The sequence below is a fragment of the Lolium rigidum genome, chromosome 1 (assembly GCF_022539505.1).
Source record: "Lolium rigidum isolate FL_2022 chromosome 1, APGP_CSIRO_Lrig_0.1, whole genome shotgun sequence".
Classification (NCBI taxonomy): Eukaryota; Viridiplantae; Streptophyta; class Magnoliopsida; order Poales; family Poaceae; genus Lolium; species Lolium rigidum.
This window is the reverse complement of record NC_061508.1, coordinates 94,170,947-94,188,858: the sequence shown is the minus strand read 5'-3', so window position 1 is coordinate 94,188,858 and position 17,912 is coordinate 94,170,947. Positions and strand designations below refer to the sequence as shown.

Sequence of the window (17,912 nt, the reverse complement as noted above, 5' to 3'; positions counted from 1 at the left end):
AACAATGAAGCACAATTAGGAGAAGACGACCATCTAGCTACTGCTATGGACCCATAGTCCAGGGGTGAACTACTCACTCATCACTCCGGAGGCGATCATGGCGATGAAGAGTCCTCCGGGAGATGATTCCCCTCTCCGGCGAGGGTGCCGGGAGCGATCTCCCTGAATCCCCGAGATGGGATTCGTGGCGGCGGAGTCTCCGGAAGGTTTTCCGTGTCGTGGCTCTCGGTGCGGGGGTTTCGCGACGGAGGCTTTAAGTAGGCGAAAGGGCAGCCTCGGAGGGGGTGCGGTGGGGCCGGACACTAGGGCGGCGCGGCCAGGGCCTGGGCCACGCCGCCACCATGTGTGGGCCCCACGTGGCCCCTCTCTGGCGGCTCTCGGGTGTTCTGGATGCTTCCGGGCAAAATAGGAACCTGTGCGTTGATTTCGTCCAATTCCGAGAATATTTCCTTACTAGGATTTCTGAAACCAAAGACAGCAGAAAACATCAACTAGCTCTTCGACATCTTTGTTAATAGGTTAGTTCCAGAAAATGCGTAAATACGACATATAATGTGTGTAAAACATGTAGATATCATCAATAATGTAGCATGGAACATAAGAAATTATCGATACGTTGGAGACGTATCAAATCTACAGTGCAACTCGAAGACCGAGGAGCCAACAACTACTTCAAGAGACAGAACCATGTCAGGAGCGTCAGATACCACATTCAACAAGGAGAAAACCTAGAATAGCTATAGAAAGGAACGAGCTTCCTAAACCTAGCTCCTATTTAGCTAGAATCTATTCTTAACCTCTATAGCTAGTTAAATACTCTACAAGTAGAGTTCGTGATAGGATTAGACTACGAGTCGTTCTTTTAGAGTTTATTTGCTGTTTTACCTCATTGTAAAGTAGGAGGCTGGGATGATCTTTTGTAACTGAGTCAATGTTGTAATTCTATAGACATGCCTTGGACCCGCATATGTTTCTGTTGTACCACTCTGAGCGATATAATGCTAGTGGAACGGTGTTTCATTAGTGTTATATCAGACTTGCATACTGCACCATGCAGTGGTATGCCGGGTCACCACAAGTTTCCTACTGGAATACAAAATATGGAACAATATCTACGTAACACAAAAAAACACATAACACTAAAGACAAAGAGGCAAATATAGCAATACAATGCTTAGCATGCCAAATAGTGGTACCAGGAAAAATTCGCCTTGAACGCTTTTATCCACGAGAGAATCATGCTCTGGGCTGTTAGTGACCTCTAAACTGACATATCCACGCGACTTTGGAGATGTCGTTGTGAGCTCTAAGTCAAATGGGTCTTGAGTTTTGGTTATGCGAAGTCCATGATAATTTCTGAACCACCAAAGTTTAGAAATAATTTTCTTACTTGGCAAAACGTCGGACATGTAACAAATAGAAACGGAAACAGACATAAATTTTAGGGCAACACGTCCAACATGGGATAACCTATTAACTTTACCACCACTAAGTTTGGCATTAAATCTATCGATTAAGCATTCATACGAAGCGGGCATAATTGTTCCTTGGGGAATAAGAGGATGACCTAGGTGAATAGTTGAAGAATTCATGTTTAGGGCATGCATATTCTTTTATAACCATTCTAGAAGTCTAATTAGGGTGAGGCCAATTTAGAGATTAGATAAACTACATAAAAAATTAATTTTCTAGAGATGTTATGCTGATAGGAAGCCAAATTACACGCAATCATCGTATGCACACAAAAAGATAGTGGACAGGTGGACACTCCAGACCTAGCTAGAAGCCATAGTGAAATACCTAGTAAACTACTTGGTTTCAAAGAACACACATGGAAATCGACAACTCACATTAATTGGAAGGGTACGACGAGAGAGATCACCCTTGTCGGGTACATCAATTGCCACGAAAGCAGTAAAACGGGTTGCCATTAATTATAATCAAATTCTTTTGGAGTAGAGATGCATTTATGGATTAACTCGAAATTACCATGCAACCCTTTACGTGCAAGAGCCCTAGTTATAAACTTACACCCATTCTATCAAAGGCTTTTGCAAGATTTACTTTCAACATGAAGGCTTTGTGTTTCCAAGAGGATACATTTTGTGTGTGTGTTTTCTTATGCTGTAGAAGTGTTATTGGTAATCCTACACCCTTACACAAAACCTTTCCCATACTTTTTTTTTGCACTAGGCTCATGCATTCATCTCCAATCCGTCTTCGAACTACCAAATAGAATGCTACATTTACATGAGGTCTAGGAGAAGCATCGCTCTTCATTCCTTCTAGGAGTCCTCATCTGGTATTATAGAATATGGAAACAAATGATTTTTCTTACGCATAGCAGTACTCAGAGGTTCACTATCCATGTCAAGACCAAGTGTAGCAAAGATATTTGAGAAACTTTTGGATTACAAACAAGTTTTATACCTCAATTTTTAGTAGCATAATGCATTTCCTCCCTTGATTTAGTGTGTAGGTTGTGGGTAAAAAAGTAGAGTTGTCACCATGTTGAGACCAATGCTTCTCTCCATGTTTTCTTAAATATCATAACCCTTAGGTTATCCTGTTTGGCATGATCCTACACACTTTGGTTGGTGGCATTTGGATGAAGCTAGTCTCAACATGGAACAACACTAAGTTTGCACTGCAAAGGTTATTCTTCTTGTTGCGCCATTTTCTAAACCTGCAATGTTAGCGGTTGTAACATGGAAGGGCTCATTAGCTGCATCAATCAAATCATGTTCCCTGGAAGTTCTTTTCAAACAACCACCAACTTTCAGACTTATTTTTTTTTCCATTTCATAACTAAGGTTGGGTAACGGTGAGGGCGAGGGCATGATTGCTCAAAATAACTGGCAAGCTATAAACTACAATGTTAGGATAAGAAACACACAGTTCATCATTACTCCAACAACGACAAAGATGTTCATAAGTGGGAACAACGGTAAAACGGCGCATGACCATATAACCCATGCATGTCTATTAAACCACACCACTTAACATATACACCCATGCTAGCAAACTGGTTTCTGAGCCACATAGCATTCGATCTACCTCCATATTTCCTTAGTTGTATGATAGTGAGGTTCTCCATAAACACAAAATGTGGCTGTGTCAATTGCCATATTATTTAAAAATGCAATTTTTGTGACACTTGAATTGTCTTTAGAAAATTCAAGGAGAGGACTGTTTTCACAGGGTTTGTAGCTGTAGACATGCAACACATGTTCATACATCCTTGTACGTGGGCCCGGGCCAGCTGGACAGCGTGGCAGGGAGAGGGAGGTCGCCGCAGCCCGCAGATCACCAGATCGGCTCCACGAGGGCGAAGACAGCAGAGCTGGTATATTAATCCCCGGCGTCCACGGTCTCCCTCCCTCCCTCACGTTACACACGCCTCCAGACCCCGAGGAAGAAGCGAATCCAGCTCTCCTCTCGGAGCAGGGATCTCGAGATGGAGCACTGCAAGGATGTCGGGATCCTCGCCATGGACATGTACTTCCCTCCCACCTGCGTCCACCAGGTCAGCTTCCTCTAGTACCACAGATGTTCTCTTCTTCTCTTCCTGTCGGCCCCCGCTCCCTCGATTCGTCGCCCTCGTCTGACGCTGCGCGTCGAACGTGGCTGATCTGATGCTCCGACCGCCGCAGCGTCCAGATCACGGACGATTTGGTGTTTTGGGGAATTTGCCGCGGAGGTTTTAGCCATACGGGGGTGGGTGGGGTTTCGGGCGTCCCAAGTACGGAGTAGTAGTCGAGATCGCCACCACCATGGGATGGGATTGCTCCCGGAAATTGAGACCTCGATTTGGAGGTGCTGTCTCTGCGCGGATTTGCGGATCACGGGCGGTGGAATTCTTTTACTCCTAGGAATATTTGATGATGTTTCGCTCTGATTCTTCACCCGCTGTCAAACGGCGCATACGCCTGGCGCCGTCTCTCACGGACCCAGAATATGGTGATTTGATGCGCCATTGGACTAGGGAACGAATTCATGAATATTTTGCTCCGTCGGCTCAGTGCCGTTGGACTCAAAGTTGAATGCTGATGCGTTGGCCTGCAGGAAGCGCTGGAGGCTCATGACGGAGTTAGCAAGGGGAAGTACACGATTGGTCTCGGGCAAGATTGTATGGCCTTCTGCAGCGAGGTGGAAGACGTCATCTCAATGAGGTAATATTACTGAGCAATTATCTCAACTTCATGATAAGTAGAATTTACTGAGCAATTATCTCCGATGCATATGTTTTCCATGCAATGCTCTGTTTGGTACTATGTGAATTGCTCAAGAAGAAAAAATTGTTTCAGCTTGACAGTTGTCAAATCCCTCCTGGAAAAGTACAACATCGATCCCAAGCTCATTGGCCGCCTGGAGGTTGGTAGCGAGACGGTGATTGACAAAAGCAAGTCCATCAAAACGTGGCTCATGCAGATTTTCGAGGTTTGTACAACTGATGACTTAGTGAAGCACAAAAAGAGCTTCCCACCTAACCCAGATGTTTAATATTTAAATATAAAATTCATTATTCTTGAGTTGTTTTGGTAGCTCTGTTTCAGACTCACCTAATGACTCTTATTGCCAACACTTGTCACAGGAAAGTGGTAATACTGACATTGAAGGAGTTGACTCCAGCAACGCTTGTTATGGTGGCACAGCTGCCCTGTTGAACTGTGTGAATTGGGTCGAAAGTAAATGCTGGGATGGGCGTTATGGCCTTGTTGTCTGCACAGATAGCGCGGTTTGTTTCCCAATACCATCTTTTAGTTTTCACACTTAGTTAATTCAGTTCTCTCTATTTTGTTCCTCTGCCACACTAATTTACGATCCCATCTTATGCAATTATTATGTTCAGGTTTATGCAGACGGACCGGCTCGGCCTACTGGGGGTGCTGCGGCTATTGCAATGCTTGTTGGCCCAAATGCACCTATTTCGTTTGAAAGTAAATATAGAGCTTCTCACATGGCCCATGTTTACGATTTCTACAAGCCTGATCTTGCAAGCGAATACCCGGTTAGGATTTTATAACTTGCATTATTATGTTTATTGCTTCTGTTAGGCATGTTAACTAACACTTATCTCAGCTAAATACCACTCAGTAATCATATCCTCTGTTCCTGGATTATTGTAGGTTGTCGATGGAAAACTATCTCAAACATGCTATCTGATGGCTCTGGATTCATGCTATAAACAATATTGCGCCAAGTAAGCTCACTCCCATGATTTATCTGCTGAATTATAGCACTGGCATCTTGTTTTCGCAAGCAATAACATCATGCACTATAACCACATGATCAGGTATGAAAAGCTCGTGGGAGAACAATTCTCAATTTCTGACGCAGATTATTGCGTGTTTCATTCTCCATATAATAAGGTATGACGACTGCTCTTCTCCGTGGAGATGAATAAGATTTTGAAGTCCATTAAGTCTGCCCATTCTGTTCTTTTAACTTCTGGAGAATATAAATTCTTACCTTTTTTTTAATTCTTGCAGCTTGTACAGAAGAGTTTTGCTCGACTTTACTTCAATGATTTCATGCGCAATTGCAGGTCTGTGATTGTTCTCTTTATAATTCTGCTCCTTTTGCTTCTTATAAAAAGTAACCTTATAATTTGTCGACTGAATAATGCTACGAAGCCTGGAGAGACTCCCCTCTTTCTCTTGTTATATCATACTCAGAAAGATAATTTTGTTTCGTTTTCTATTCCATCAGTTCGGTTGATGCTGCTGCTAAAGAGAAGCTTCAGCCATTTGTAAACTTGACCAGTGAAGAAAGCTACCAAAGTCGTGACTTGGAAAAGGTTCTTTCTCATTACGTGGATAATAATAGTTCTTACAGTTCTTGACTGATGTAAAGCATTAAGTCAACTCTACTAATTTCAGGGCTCTCAACAACTTGCCAAGCATTTGTATGACATCAAAGTTCAACCATCAACTTTGCTTCCAAAACAACTCGGTAACATGTATACCGCCTCTCTTTATGCTGCATTGGCATCTGTAATCTACAACAAGCATGCCAGCCTGGTGAGATTTTGGTTTTATGTCTCTATCCTATGCCTTTGTACTCCCTCCATCCCAATATAAGCTGCTCAAGTTTGTCTAGATACGGTTGTATCTAGGCGCATTTTCAGTGTGTAGATACATCCGTCTCTAGAAAAAATTGAGCAGCTTATTTTGGGACAGAGGGAGCATCTCTTGTTCCTTCCTTGTAGCTAACTTTCATCTGTTTTGCAGAGCGGTCAACGAATTCTCATGTTCTCTTATGGCAGTGGGTTGACATCCACTATGTTTTCATTTAGACTAAATGACGGCCAGCATCCCTTTAGTTTAGCAAAAATTGCTTCAGTGCTTGATGTGACGGGAAAGCTCGAGTCAAGGCATGAGGTATAGTCTTTAATTTCCACAACACCTCAGCCAGTACTTTACTGTAGGTAAATAATAATTAATGAAATTTGGCATAGGGTTGTGCAACCATGCACCAAACTAGATTAGAAGCACAAATTTGTCATGTCAATGTGTTAGGGAGTTGTATCAGAAATTTTCCCGATGGCATATTACTAACATCCAGCTTGAACCACTAAGTGTTTTTGAGATTATACTTTGTGGATTTATATAATGGAAATAGCATTTCTTGAGGAAAGTTAAACAAATTTAATTAATCTGTTTCTGTACATAGTTATTCAACTGCAATTTGCATGACATTGGGCATTGCTTCATTGCTTGCTACCTTGAAGTGCTTGATCTAGGATCTGAATGCCAACATCCATTTGTTCTACGAATGTCCTTTTCCACTTTAATTTCCATGTAGAGAAGGCTGATGTGTTCTTGTACATGTTATTAGACCTCACCCGAGAAGTTCATCGAGACACTGAAGCTGATGGAGCACCGATACGGAGCAAAAGATTTTGAAACAAACAAAGACACAAGCTTGCTGCCACCAGGAACATTCTACCTTACAAAAGTTGATTCAATGTACAGGAGGTTCTATGACAAGAAAGCAGCAGATGGCATTAACAAGTGCAGCAACGGCATTGCAAATGGTCACTAGATATTGTTAGTTCACCTTCCTTTTATTACCCGTGGTCCATGCAATTTGTTGTATTTATTCTAGAATCTCCACCATCTGTTGTATTTATTCTAGAATTGCCAGAATTTGATCCAAATAATCCATTATTAGCTGAAGTTGTTTCACCATCAATCAGCTTATTTGTTGTGATGAGTTGAACTGAAACCTTCGTCTAGCACAATCGCTCCTCTACTTTTCCTCTAGCTTACTACTCCCTCATCGAGTAAAAGATGTTATTACAACCAATATTAAAATGTATTGGTTGTAATAACATTTATATTATGGGACAGAGGGAGTACATTTGATCTAATTGCTTAGATGATCATGGCAAGTTATTATTCTGTGGTATTATCAATGAATCGTGGCAGGATGCATTGACATTGAGCACTTGTATTCTGTGTTTGCTACTGAGCATTTGTATTGTAGAATGTCTGAGCTTTCATTTTTGTTGACCAATGCTTGCTGATTTTGTATTACCAAATGCACTAGAGAATAATAGCTTATCCAGGAAGAACCTATGTGGTAATACTAGTAGACCCGCAGTACAGGAACCACAACATCTGCATATTATTTCTTTCTCAAGAAAAGCAGAGTCTACATTTACACTTTGCACTAGGCTACAACTCTCTGACACAAAGAATAGAAGGAGCAGCTCGCTCACTCACAGTCCGGCCGAGCTGATTCCACAACAATGGCGTGGTGAATACCGACGCAGTGAACTGAATTGATACCAATTGTGGCGGACAAACATGGAAGCCGGCCGAGGAACATGGAGGTGGCGACCTACACCTCGACGGTCTTCTGGTTGAGCGCCGTGTACCTCCACCTCTCCTTCTCCACGAAGTCGGCGTCCAAGAACTTGGCCACGAACGCCCACAGCCTGTAGGCGTCCTGGAAGTTGCTCAGGAACCCCAGCGAGGCGCTCACCACGTGGATCCCCACCTCGCCGGCGCCGTCGCTTCTCTGCTCGAGCACGGCGCACCTGTCGGCCTCGTACTTGTCGGCGAACCAGATGTTGTGCAGGAAGCCGCAGGTGAGGGAGATGCAGTGCCGGTCGGCGAGCTTCTGCACCAGCAACGGCGCCACCTTCTCCCCCTTCCAGTCGTACACGTTGAACGCCAGCGACGGCCCCCGCTCGAACTTGACGCGCGGCCCGTACAGCCGCACCAGCTGCTGCCCGCCGCCGTGCTCCGGGTGCGGGTGCCGCAGCCTCTGCATCGCCACCACCAGCCAGTTGCTGATGCACCGCAGCCGGTTGCCGATGGCGATCAGGCCCAGCGCGTCCGCGTGGTCCAGCCCCCTGCACTCCACCTCCAGCATGCTCTCTTCCTCTGCTTCCGCTGCTGCTTGCGGCGGCGCCGGCAGTGGATTGTCGTTATCTTCTTCGTCTGCATACGGCGTGCTGTCCACCTCGCAGATCTCACCATTCTCGTCCGCGTCAGTCCGGCGACCGATGGCGGTGGAACTAAGCGGCCCGGAGAAAGAGCTGGTGGTGTCGAGGTCGTCCGCCGCTGGCTCCAGCGGCCCGGAGAGCTTGGGGAAGGTGAGCGAGGTGTCGAGGTCGGTGGAGTAGTCGTCGCGGAGCGACCACCGGCGCGCCGGGACGATGTCCACGATGCCGATGCTTCGCGCGACGGCGGAGCGCTCGAGCGCGGCGAGGCTGGCCTTCTTGACGAAGAGGCCCGCGAAGCCCGAGGGGTTCTCGCCGAACACCTTGAAGAAGTTGCAGACGATGAAGTCCGGGCGGAGGAGGGAGAGGCCGAGCGTGTCGAGGTCCTTGGCGCCGAGCGCGCACGCGTCCAGCACCACGTGCCACCCCTGCTCCGCCGCCGCGCTCATCCACAGGTACGGGTACCTGGCGCCCGTCATCCGGGACACCAGCGGGAACACGAAGAGCCCGCGGCCGCCCTGCCGCCGCCGCCCGCGGAGCAGCTTCTTGCGGAGGTCGGCGGCGTGCACGCGCATGCTCGGCCACGCGAAGCTCGCGTGCAGCACCTCCGCGCCGCGCCCGCGCGCGCTCTCGGCCATGGCCCCCACCGCCTCGCTCTCGTAGTCGTACACCGCGAGCAGCTTCTTCCTGCCGCCGCCGCCGCCCCCCGGCGTGAAGGAGTAGGACTCCGCCAGGAGCCGGAAGGCGCTGGTCCGGTTCGCGGTGCACACCATGGTGTACTCGTCCTCTGGGATCTTGAGCGACGCCATGATGCGCCTCTTCACGGCGGCGCTGACGCCCCTCGCCGCCACAGCGGCGCCGTCCCCGCATTGCTGCACCTGCGACCGCAGGCTGGCGGACCTGTACGCGATGTCGAAGAAGGGCGGCTGCCACGCCGGCGGCGCCGCGGCCGGAGCCGACGTGGACGGCACGGACGAGTTCATCTGCGCGTGGGAGAAGAGGTTCATCCCGGTGTAGTCGAGGCAGACGTGGCGGTCGAGGTGGCCGTACTCGCCGTCCCTGATCGCGTCCGCGGGGCCGGCGAGCCCGCCGTGCTGCGGGAAGGCGGCGGCGAACTCGGCGTAGGCGTCCGGGAGCGCGGGGAGGGACTCGTGGTTGGTGAACTCCCGCGCCGCGGGGAACAGCCCCGCGGCCGCGGACCTGACGAAGTTGTGCCGCGACGTCCGCGCCGACGTCGTGGTGACCGTGGTGGTGACCGTGGCCGCCCGCTTGGCGCGCACCGGCACGCAGCCGGCCATGCACCCGCGCCCGCCCTCCGCGGCACCGTTGGACGCCGCCGGCATCTTGCGCCTGTTGTCGTCGTCGTCGTCGCCGGCTGCCGTGCTCTTGCTGCCCCTGGATAAGTACTTGCTGAGGAGGAAGAGCATGGTTGCCTCATGAGCGGGTCGTCCTTGCGCTAGCTCCGCGCGCGCCGGCCGGACGCGGCTGTGGCCGAGCTGTCGGACAGCGACCCGGTGGCCGGCCGGCCTTCTAGAGCGCGCCGTCCGCTTTCCGAGCTCCTTCGCTAGCTAGCCCGTGATCACCGACGATGTGCGCGCCAGTGGCTCCCGTGCCTTTTGTTTTGGTTGATTGAGTTGATCCTAGCCAATTCCACAGCCTCACACAGACAACGACGCAGCAAGCAAGCGTGAAGGAGCACCCATCTGGTTCAGCTGGTATGCAGTCCAGTCAATGAGAAGCAGCTGACTGGCTAGATGATTATATATAGGATGTCGATGTTTTATTTTCTGGAAAAAGATTCGCATTTTCTCTATCTTGTTAGAATTCCTTCAACCTGGATAACATATAATTCTCGGTATGGTCATGGGACCTAAACTGAAGGGAGTTGCTTCTTCCCCATGATTCATGAACTTTACTCTTAAAAAAAAAAGCCAACAGATTTTACATTTTTATTTTAAGGGGATGTTTTTAGAGATTTTACAAACCAAGACTTGACTGTCAAGCACACAAATTACAAAGCCTACTCTCGCTGCATCAAATTACTGGAAGCCGTTGCCTCGGCGAGGCTCCACATTGCCACCCCTTTTGTAATTTTGTAAACAATCATATTTGAAGAAGAAACTTTGTTCCAGCAAACGTGATTGTTCCTTTGCTTCCAAAATTACCGTGAGATCAATTTTTTTCCGAGGGTGCATGAACGCGTATCTTAAATTCTTAATTGTATAGAAGGCAGAATTACAATTACAAAAATAGCTCCAACTATGAACAACAGGATCTAACAACTCCACAAGCAACACTATGCGTTACTCTCTCACTGGTTGTCTAAGGCCGAGCTTGCTTTTTCAGAAATGTTTCTGTTTTCTGCTTTCCTGGTTTTGGCTCAAGTCTACGAATATCTCCAAATTCTAGAGATTAGATTCAAAAACAATAATTAATAAGTATCTGACCTTTGGGAGGACTTCCTTAAGAACTCCCTCAATCCACTGTTCTTTGACGGAGCGCATTGCATATCAACCACTTGTGTCAACATTATTTAGCCCAAGCCATTTTTTCATGTTGGACATATTCGAATGGTGAACTTGCACTTGAGGTGGGAGGCAGTTTTTTCCACCTGGTTACAAAGCTTCCACCCTCCACATTTTGACCATCTCTTTTTAAAAGTCTAAACTCTATTCAGAATAATCAACCAAGCAAAAAAAGTTTGCCTTTAAGGGAGCCCAAGACTTCCAAACCACCGGCAATGGAAATTCCGTTGACTCAAGAATTACATGTTGTAGACCAAATTAGACGAGTATGATCCATCATTTGTGCTTCCAAAAGATAAAATCCGGCATATCTGGGTCTAAAAGCACCGCTGGGAGCATCCCAAAGGTTGGCAAAGACGACGCTCACCGACCAGTTTGTTCAACTCATACTTGTATTGCTGTATCCTCCACGAGCTCAGTTAGACATCTCCATCAAATGACAAAGATGTAAAATAATTGTTGTTTTACGTCACATCGACACACAAATCAACTCCACCATATGCTGTAGATGGAAAAAGCGCCTAAAAAATTACATCGCGATATAAATTATGCACCAGGTATGTATTTTCTTTTACATCACATAAAATCAGTCACACAACCATGAGTAGCTTAGGGTTAGTGGAAGCCTGCATGTTAGCACTAAACGTCGGATACCAGACAAGCGGGAGGTGAGATTTACCCAGGTTCGGGGTCCTCGTAGAGGTAATACCTTTACATTCTGCCTATCTAATCTTGATTATGGATGAAATCGATTACAATGGGGTAGCCGATAGACTGCGTAGATGTGTTCTCGCCGAGAGACAAGGTGGCTAGAGTTTGGTGTATGCGTGAAAGGTTGAGAGAGAGATCCAGCAACCCTCTCCTAACCTTTATATAGGAGGCCATGTCCCGAGAGTCCTGCCCGGATTCAGTTACAATACAAAGCGCATTCTATCTAATCTTTCCATATTAACGTTTTCTCGTTTTGTGCTTAAAAAATTCGTCACTTTCCATCTAATCACCGTGCAACTGACGTCTTGGACCTCCTTGGGCAGCGGTGCTCCAGATGGCCCCCTGTTGGGCCAGACGAGGTAGGGCAATGTCGAGTACCCGAAGGGTATGCCCACATCAACCACCCTCAGTCGTCACTTTGTCTTCTTCTGCGCGCCCGCTCCATTGCTACGCTGCTTCTGCGCCACGCCACCGTTGATTGTCGCCGCCCCAGCCACTGCCGCACGCCGCCGCGAGTAGATCAGGCCGCACCGTCCCCGCCGCGCCTGCTACCCGCGTGCGGATATGCCTCCCGCGCAACAGCGCCTCCTTCACCAGCATCTGATTGCGCCCCTCCGGCTGTTGGGCAGCGGAGATAACGGGTGCAGGGGAGCTATTGTAGATGGGAACCTTCAAGACGCCAGAGCTCGCCGCCCGCATATATGACGCCATGGTATGGCAACTTGATGACCCGCGCTGTCCGCTCAACTTCCCGCAGGTCGAGAGCTGCGAGGAGGTAGATTTCCTCGCGCCGCTGTTCAAGGTCATGTGCCACCACAAGGAACACCAAATCTGCCGGCAATACATGCGGATGTCCATCCGCCAAGCCGATGAGGCGGCCATGGCCGAGTTCTACGCCGCTCACCCGAAGCACGTGGCGGCGGAGCTCGAGTACTACGACGACCTGGCCGTCCAGCAAGTTGCAGCCGCAACTGCCCATGCATCGTCCTCTGTCGCCGGTGCGTCCTCCTTTGCCGGCCCTTCGAACATCGTCGACATCTCGTCAGGCACGAAGATGAACTTCTGGAGGTCGGGTCCGGCGAGGAATCGGAAGACGACAGATTCTGGGACTAGTTTCTTGTTTTAAGATCAAGTATGGACGATGGAGCATCGACTGTCGAGAGTAAAGTAATCGAGTGTCGTGTGCCGTGTGTCGAGAGTCTAGTAATAATAGTGTCGAGTGTAGTGTCTATGCATCAAACTTTCTATGAGTGAACTATCTATGGCGAGTTATCGATGTTTAATATGTGACAAAGTTTAAATTTAATTTGTAATGTGCCAAAGTTTAAATTTTTATTTGAAATTTTGTAGCGTGATGGAAAATAGATCATCTGTTGTAGCATAGTTGGAGTGTGATGTATTTTAATCATCTGAGTTCCGAGAAAAAATTCAGGTGATGTAAAATCTAAAAAGCTACAAAAACATGTGATATACTCCGTATAATTGATCAGGTGATGTATATTATTCATCATCTGATGAAGATGCTCTAAGTTACTTTACCTGCAAAAAAAATAGTTTACCTGCAAAAAAAAATGTTATTTTACACGCTTTAATCCAATTCCGACTACAAGTCGCCCTCGACGTCGACAGGTAGCTTGTGTTGCGCCTAAAATTACCGTCTCATCGACATATCCTGGACGATTGCAACCTGTTCATTAGCTAACTGGCTTACTCCAAATCATTCCGCAAGATTCAGACACCGCGGAGGTTGAAGACGTGATTCTCCCGATTAATTGGCGACAGCAACTACCTGCTGAGATTGGCAGGGACCTTTCTCGATGGGCGATGGCTACTCCAGCAATGTTTTCTTCTTTTTGTTTGACGAATCAACTTAGTACGTACAGTAGCGTACATGGGAGGATTCCAAAATGCCAGAAGGGAACCTTGCGCCAGACTGACAATATGTATGATTATATAGGATGTCGATGGTTTTATTTTCTGGAAAAAGATCCGCATTTTCCTCTACCTGGTTTGAATTCCTTCAACCTGAACAACATATATTCAGTTCTCTGGTATTGTACTGTATGTATGATCATGGGCCCTAAACTGAACACGGAGTTGCTTTCCTTCCCCATGATTCATGGATTTTACTGTTTTGTTCTTCCCCTATTTCCGCTAGCGACGCTGACCGGACCAGCTTGTTCAGTACGAATCTATTGCTCCGTTCACTTTACACACTTTAATCCAGTTCCAGCTACATACAAGGTCGCTCTTGACGTCGACAGGTAGCGTGTGGTGTGCCTAAAATTACCGTCTCACTGAGATATCCTAGGCGATTGCAACTGGTTCATTAGCTAAGTGCAAATCATTCCACGAGATTTTCTCGATTAATTGGCGACAGCAACTACCACCTATTAAGAAGAGGCAATGCCTCGCTAAAAAGTCTAAGCCAGCAACAGCACAAATATGCCTAATCTGGACTATGTACTCTCGTTCACAAATAAGTGTACACGCCGGATTTTTAAGATAAATTATGCTGGAGTGAAAAATATATTGGAAAAATACATCTCTCATCTTTAATTCTTTCACCTCCAATAAGCTAAGTACATGTAGAAAACAAGGAGAACATATGTTCAATATTATTGGGTTTGATTTCCGTGCGATGAGAGAGAATCAATTTTTGCTACTTTAAAGTGCATTGAGAAGTTAGGAGTACACTCTTTTGTGGACAAAGTTTAGTGCTAGATGTTCACTTATTTAAGGACGGAGGGAGTATATAGGTGGTGGTGGTGGTGATGGTGGTGGTGGGGGGGGGGGGGGCACCAGGAGATCCTTGAGCATGCCTTCAAACCGGTTCCTACGCCACTGCTCTAGGATACCATTGCTGCAAAAAAGCAAGAATTTGAAACAAAGTCAGACATTTGTCTTAAGAAGACACGCTTGAGAACCACCTTATTACGAATAGTCCATAAAATCTAGATCATTGCTGCAAACACCGACCAGAAGAGACGGCTCATCGTATCGGTACGGTTTGCGTGCTCTTCCAAGAAATCGCGGAGGTGTAGGGCCTCATGAACGAGGAAACGGACACCAGGATAGGTCTAATCGAGGCAGAACAGGGTACCCTCTGCATCGCTTATATTTCGGTCTAATCTCACACTTTACGTTCTGGGTGGATATCCAAACCCGAGGCCCCTCCTATCGGTCTAATTTCATAATTGGGTTTAACAAGTTGTTGCGAGAGACCCCTTCGTATGCAAGGATTTGGTGGAGCCTAGTGTCAAGACCGCGGTCATGGGACGTGGTGCCAAGAGATGTCGCCGATTGTGAGCATGTCATAAGAAGCGTGACGACTCTTTATCGAAGGTTTTATGCATGTACCATGTACTCCTTACGTCCCACCAAAGTGTCTCAACTTTGCGAAATTTGGATGTATCTTAAATTTTAACCAAGTTGAGACATTTTTGGTGGGATGGAGGAAGTATTATGCATTCTTCAAAAAATACTCCGTATATGATATATTATGCACGTGGGGAGGCTAGAGGATACCAATGCTGCAAAAAAGCAAGAATTTGAAACAAAGTGAGACATTTGTCTTAAGAAGACACGCTTGAGAACCACCTTATTACGAATAGTCCATAAATTCTAGGTCATTGCTGCAAATTAACACTGACCAGAAGAGACGGCTCATCGTATCGGTACGGTTTGCGTGCTCTTCCAAGAAATCACGGAGGTGTAGGGCCTCATGAACGAGGAAGCGGACACCAGGATAGGTCTAATCGAGGCAGAACATGGTACCCTCTACACCGCCTATCTTCGATCTAATCTCATGCTTTACGTTATGAATGGATGGATATCCAAACCCGAGGCCCCTCCCGTCAGTCTAATTTCATAATTGGGTTTAACAAGTTGTTGCGAGAGACCCCTTCGTATGCAAGGATTTGCTGGAGCCTAGCGTCGAGACCGCGTTCATGGGACGTGATGCCAAGAGATGCCATAAGAAGCGTGACAACTCCTTATCGGAGGTTTTATGCATGTGCCATATACTCCCTACGTCCTACCAAAGTGTCTCAACTTTGTCGAAATTTAGATGTATCCCAAATTTTGAAAAAGTTGAGATGTTTTTGGTGGGACGGAGGAAGTATTATGCATTGTCCAAAAAAAAAAGATATATTATGCACGTGGGGAGGCTAGAGGATGATGACATTGTTGCTTCTGGATGGGCGGGCGATGGCAACTCCAACTCCAACAATGTATTTTTTTGCTTGTTTGACTGAGGGGAGTGTTGCGCTAGTCAAACCCATCAGGTGCTCCGCGTGTTGAGTGGCTGCTTGTGGCGAGGGACGGCTATCTGTCATCTATGGTCTATGGAATCGGTTGAGCCGTTGAGGCGAAAGCGCCGTGTGCCGGACGGGGAGAGAGAGCTGGTCTGACCAGCCTGCTTCGACCCAGAAATGGAGGTCGTTGACCTTGACCTGCCGTGCCACGGTGTCATTCCCATGCTATGCTAGGGCCTGCACTGCACGCACGTGGCCCCTGCTGGGTGTTGTGTTGGATTGGGGCGAGTCTGCGGGCGGGCGCGGGTCGTCGGCGCGGGGCCACGCTGCAGGCGGAAAAGGGCCACCACGCACACGACCGGTTCAACGATCTCGACGCGAGCGAGCTACACTACACTCCACACGTAGGCACGTAGCATAGTACTCTAGTACCGATCGAGACAGGCCGTCCTCCCCTGCTGCCAAGGAGAAAATATCTCCTCGTCAAGTGATTGTTCATTTGTTCGAGTTATGCGTCCTGCAGCTATGTTGTAAAATTACACTTAACTTTTGAAACGCTGAATTAAATAGAAAAGGCTATGTGCATGGGCTGATGCGGAGGCCGGAGCATCTAGTATGTATATATACTCAAATTTAGACAAATCCAACACAGGTTTCATGGAGAGGGGGCAATCCATGTATCTCTGCATGGAATTCCTAGCTTGGTATGGAGCTCGTACTTGCTGGAACGTACTCAAGTGTTTCCGTCTAACACAGTATACTTTGTACTTATACATGAAAGATTACCCTGACACATTGATAGTTGAAACGAACCAAGTCATGGATTTACGGCCATAATTACGACCTTCGTGATCAATTAAATTTGTGTATGATCATGGCTCATTGCTCACAACCGCGTGGTCTAGGGACTCAACTTAACAGGCAAATTATATCATGGTTGGTACTTTGATTTTGATCTGAACTCTATTTTAGAAAACTAATTTACAAGGAGGGGCGAGGATAGGGGCGTGTGATATAATTTAGACAAATTATATCATGATTAGGATTCTTGGACATTTTCCAAAAAATAAATAGCAGTATAAACAAGAGGGGCGAGAATAGCGGCGCGCCTTTGGCTAGCGTAGGTAGCCGTTGCTTATGGTCTAAAACCAATTTGTAATTTTTATTATTTTTTGGATTTTTTAAACAACTATAAATAATTATGGATAGATTGGTGCACGTTTTTTTGCCTTAATTTTTTAAGAAGTAAATGCGAAAAAGTGCGAATTTTTCATTCTCCGCTAAAGATTTCTGCTCACTCTCACTTTCTTCGCTCGAATGAAAACATCTAAAAACCTATACTAGAGGTTTCTCCTGGCCCTTGCGTTCTTCGTTGCGAAGGAAGAACATTCAGAAACCTATACTAGAGACTTGTGATGGTCCTCTTATTTTCGCTGCAAAGGAAGAACATCTGAAAACTTAAACTTCGACATCCTCGCGCATCGTCTATGTTGTTGTTGTTGTTGTGGTAGTCCCTGCGGAAGCATGTGCCATCAAACACCTTCACCCTAAACCCGCGAACCTCTCCTAGCCGGTGTGGAGGAACGTAACCTTGCCCATCGAATAAGATCTCGACAGGCCACCGGCAAAAGCCGCAGCTGGCTTCCCGCATGTCAACCCCGGCCTCCCGGCAATCGAGAAATTGCGCGAACTTCTCCGGGAGCCTCTTTGTGACGAAAGGGTCCTCGATGATGAGGACGATGAACTCGAAGAACTTGTCGTGGAAGCAGTCCGTCTCCTCTTCATGCGACGGTGAGCGCTCAGGCGGTGGTGATCCTACACTGCAGCCCCTACCCCTGCCATGGCGTCCTCGATGGCTGCGACCGCGGCTCCTAGAACCTGCCATGGATCGTGTGAGGGGGGGGAGAAGGTGGAGGACGGTGCTAGGGTTTGTGTGAGGAAGATCCGTTGCCTGAGCACCCCGTT

At 47.2% G+C, this 17,912-nt stretch overlaps 2 protein-coding genes across 2 annotated transcripts; one reads left to right on the top strand and one right to left on the bottom strand.

The window, feature by feature from the left end:
- The first annotated feature begins 3,407 nt into the window (after positions 1 to 3,407).
- LOC124697794 (hydroxymethylglutaryl-CoA synthase-like) lies at positions 3,408 to 7,246 on the top strand. Its single transcript, XM_047230364.1, has 12 exons — positions 3,408 to 3,526; positions 4,066 to 4,172; positions 4,308 to 4,440; positions 4,595 to 4,738; positions 4,853 to 5,011; positions 5,130 to 5,203; positions 5,297 to 5,372; positions 5,493 to 5,548; positions 5,713 to 5,800; positions 5,883 to 6,023; positions 6,234 to 6,383; positions 6,841 to 7,246. Exons 1-12 carry the CDS (start codon positions 3,458 to 3,460, stop codon positions 7,045 to 7,047), a joined length of 1,404 nt encoding a protein of 467 aa, XP_047086320.1. The 5' UTR covers positions 3,408 to 3,457; the 3' UTR covers positions 7,048 to 7,246.
- Positions 7,247 to 7,823: 577 nt separating this feature from the next.
- Positions 7,824 to 10,009, bottom strand: LOC124697691. The gene has a single exon (XM_047230269.1). The coding sequence runs from the start codon at positions 9,880 to 9,882 to the stop codon at positions 7,849 to 7,851; it is 2,034 nt and encodes a 677-aa protein (XP_047086225.1). The 5' UTR covers positions 9,883 to 10,009; the 3' UTR covers positions 7,824 to 7,848.
- Positions 10,010 to 17,912: the final 7,903 nt, after the last annotated feature.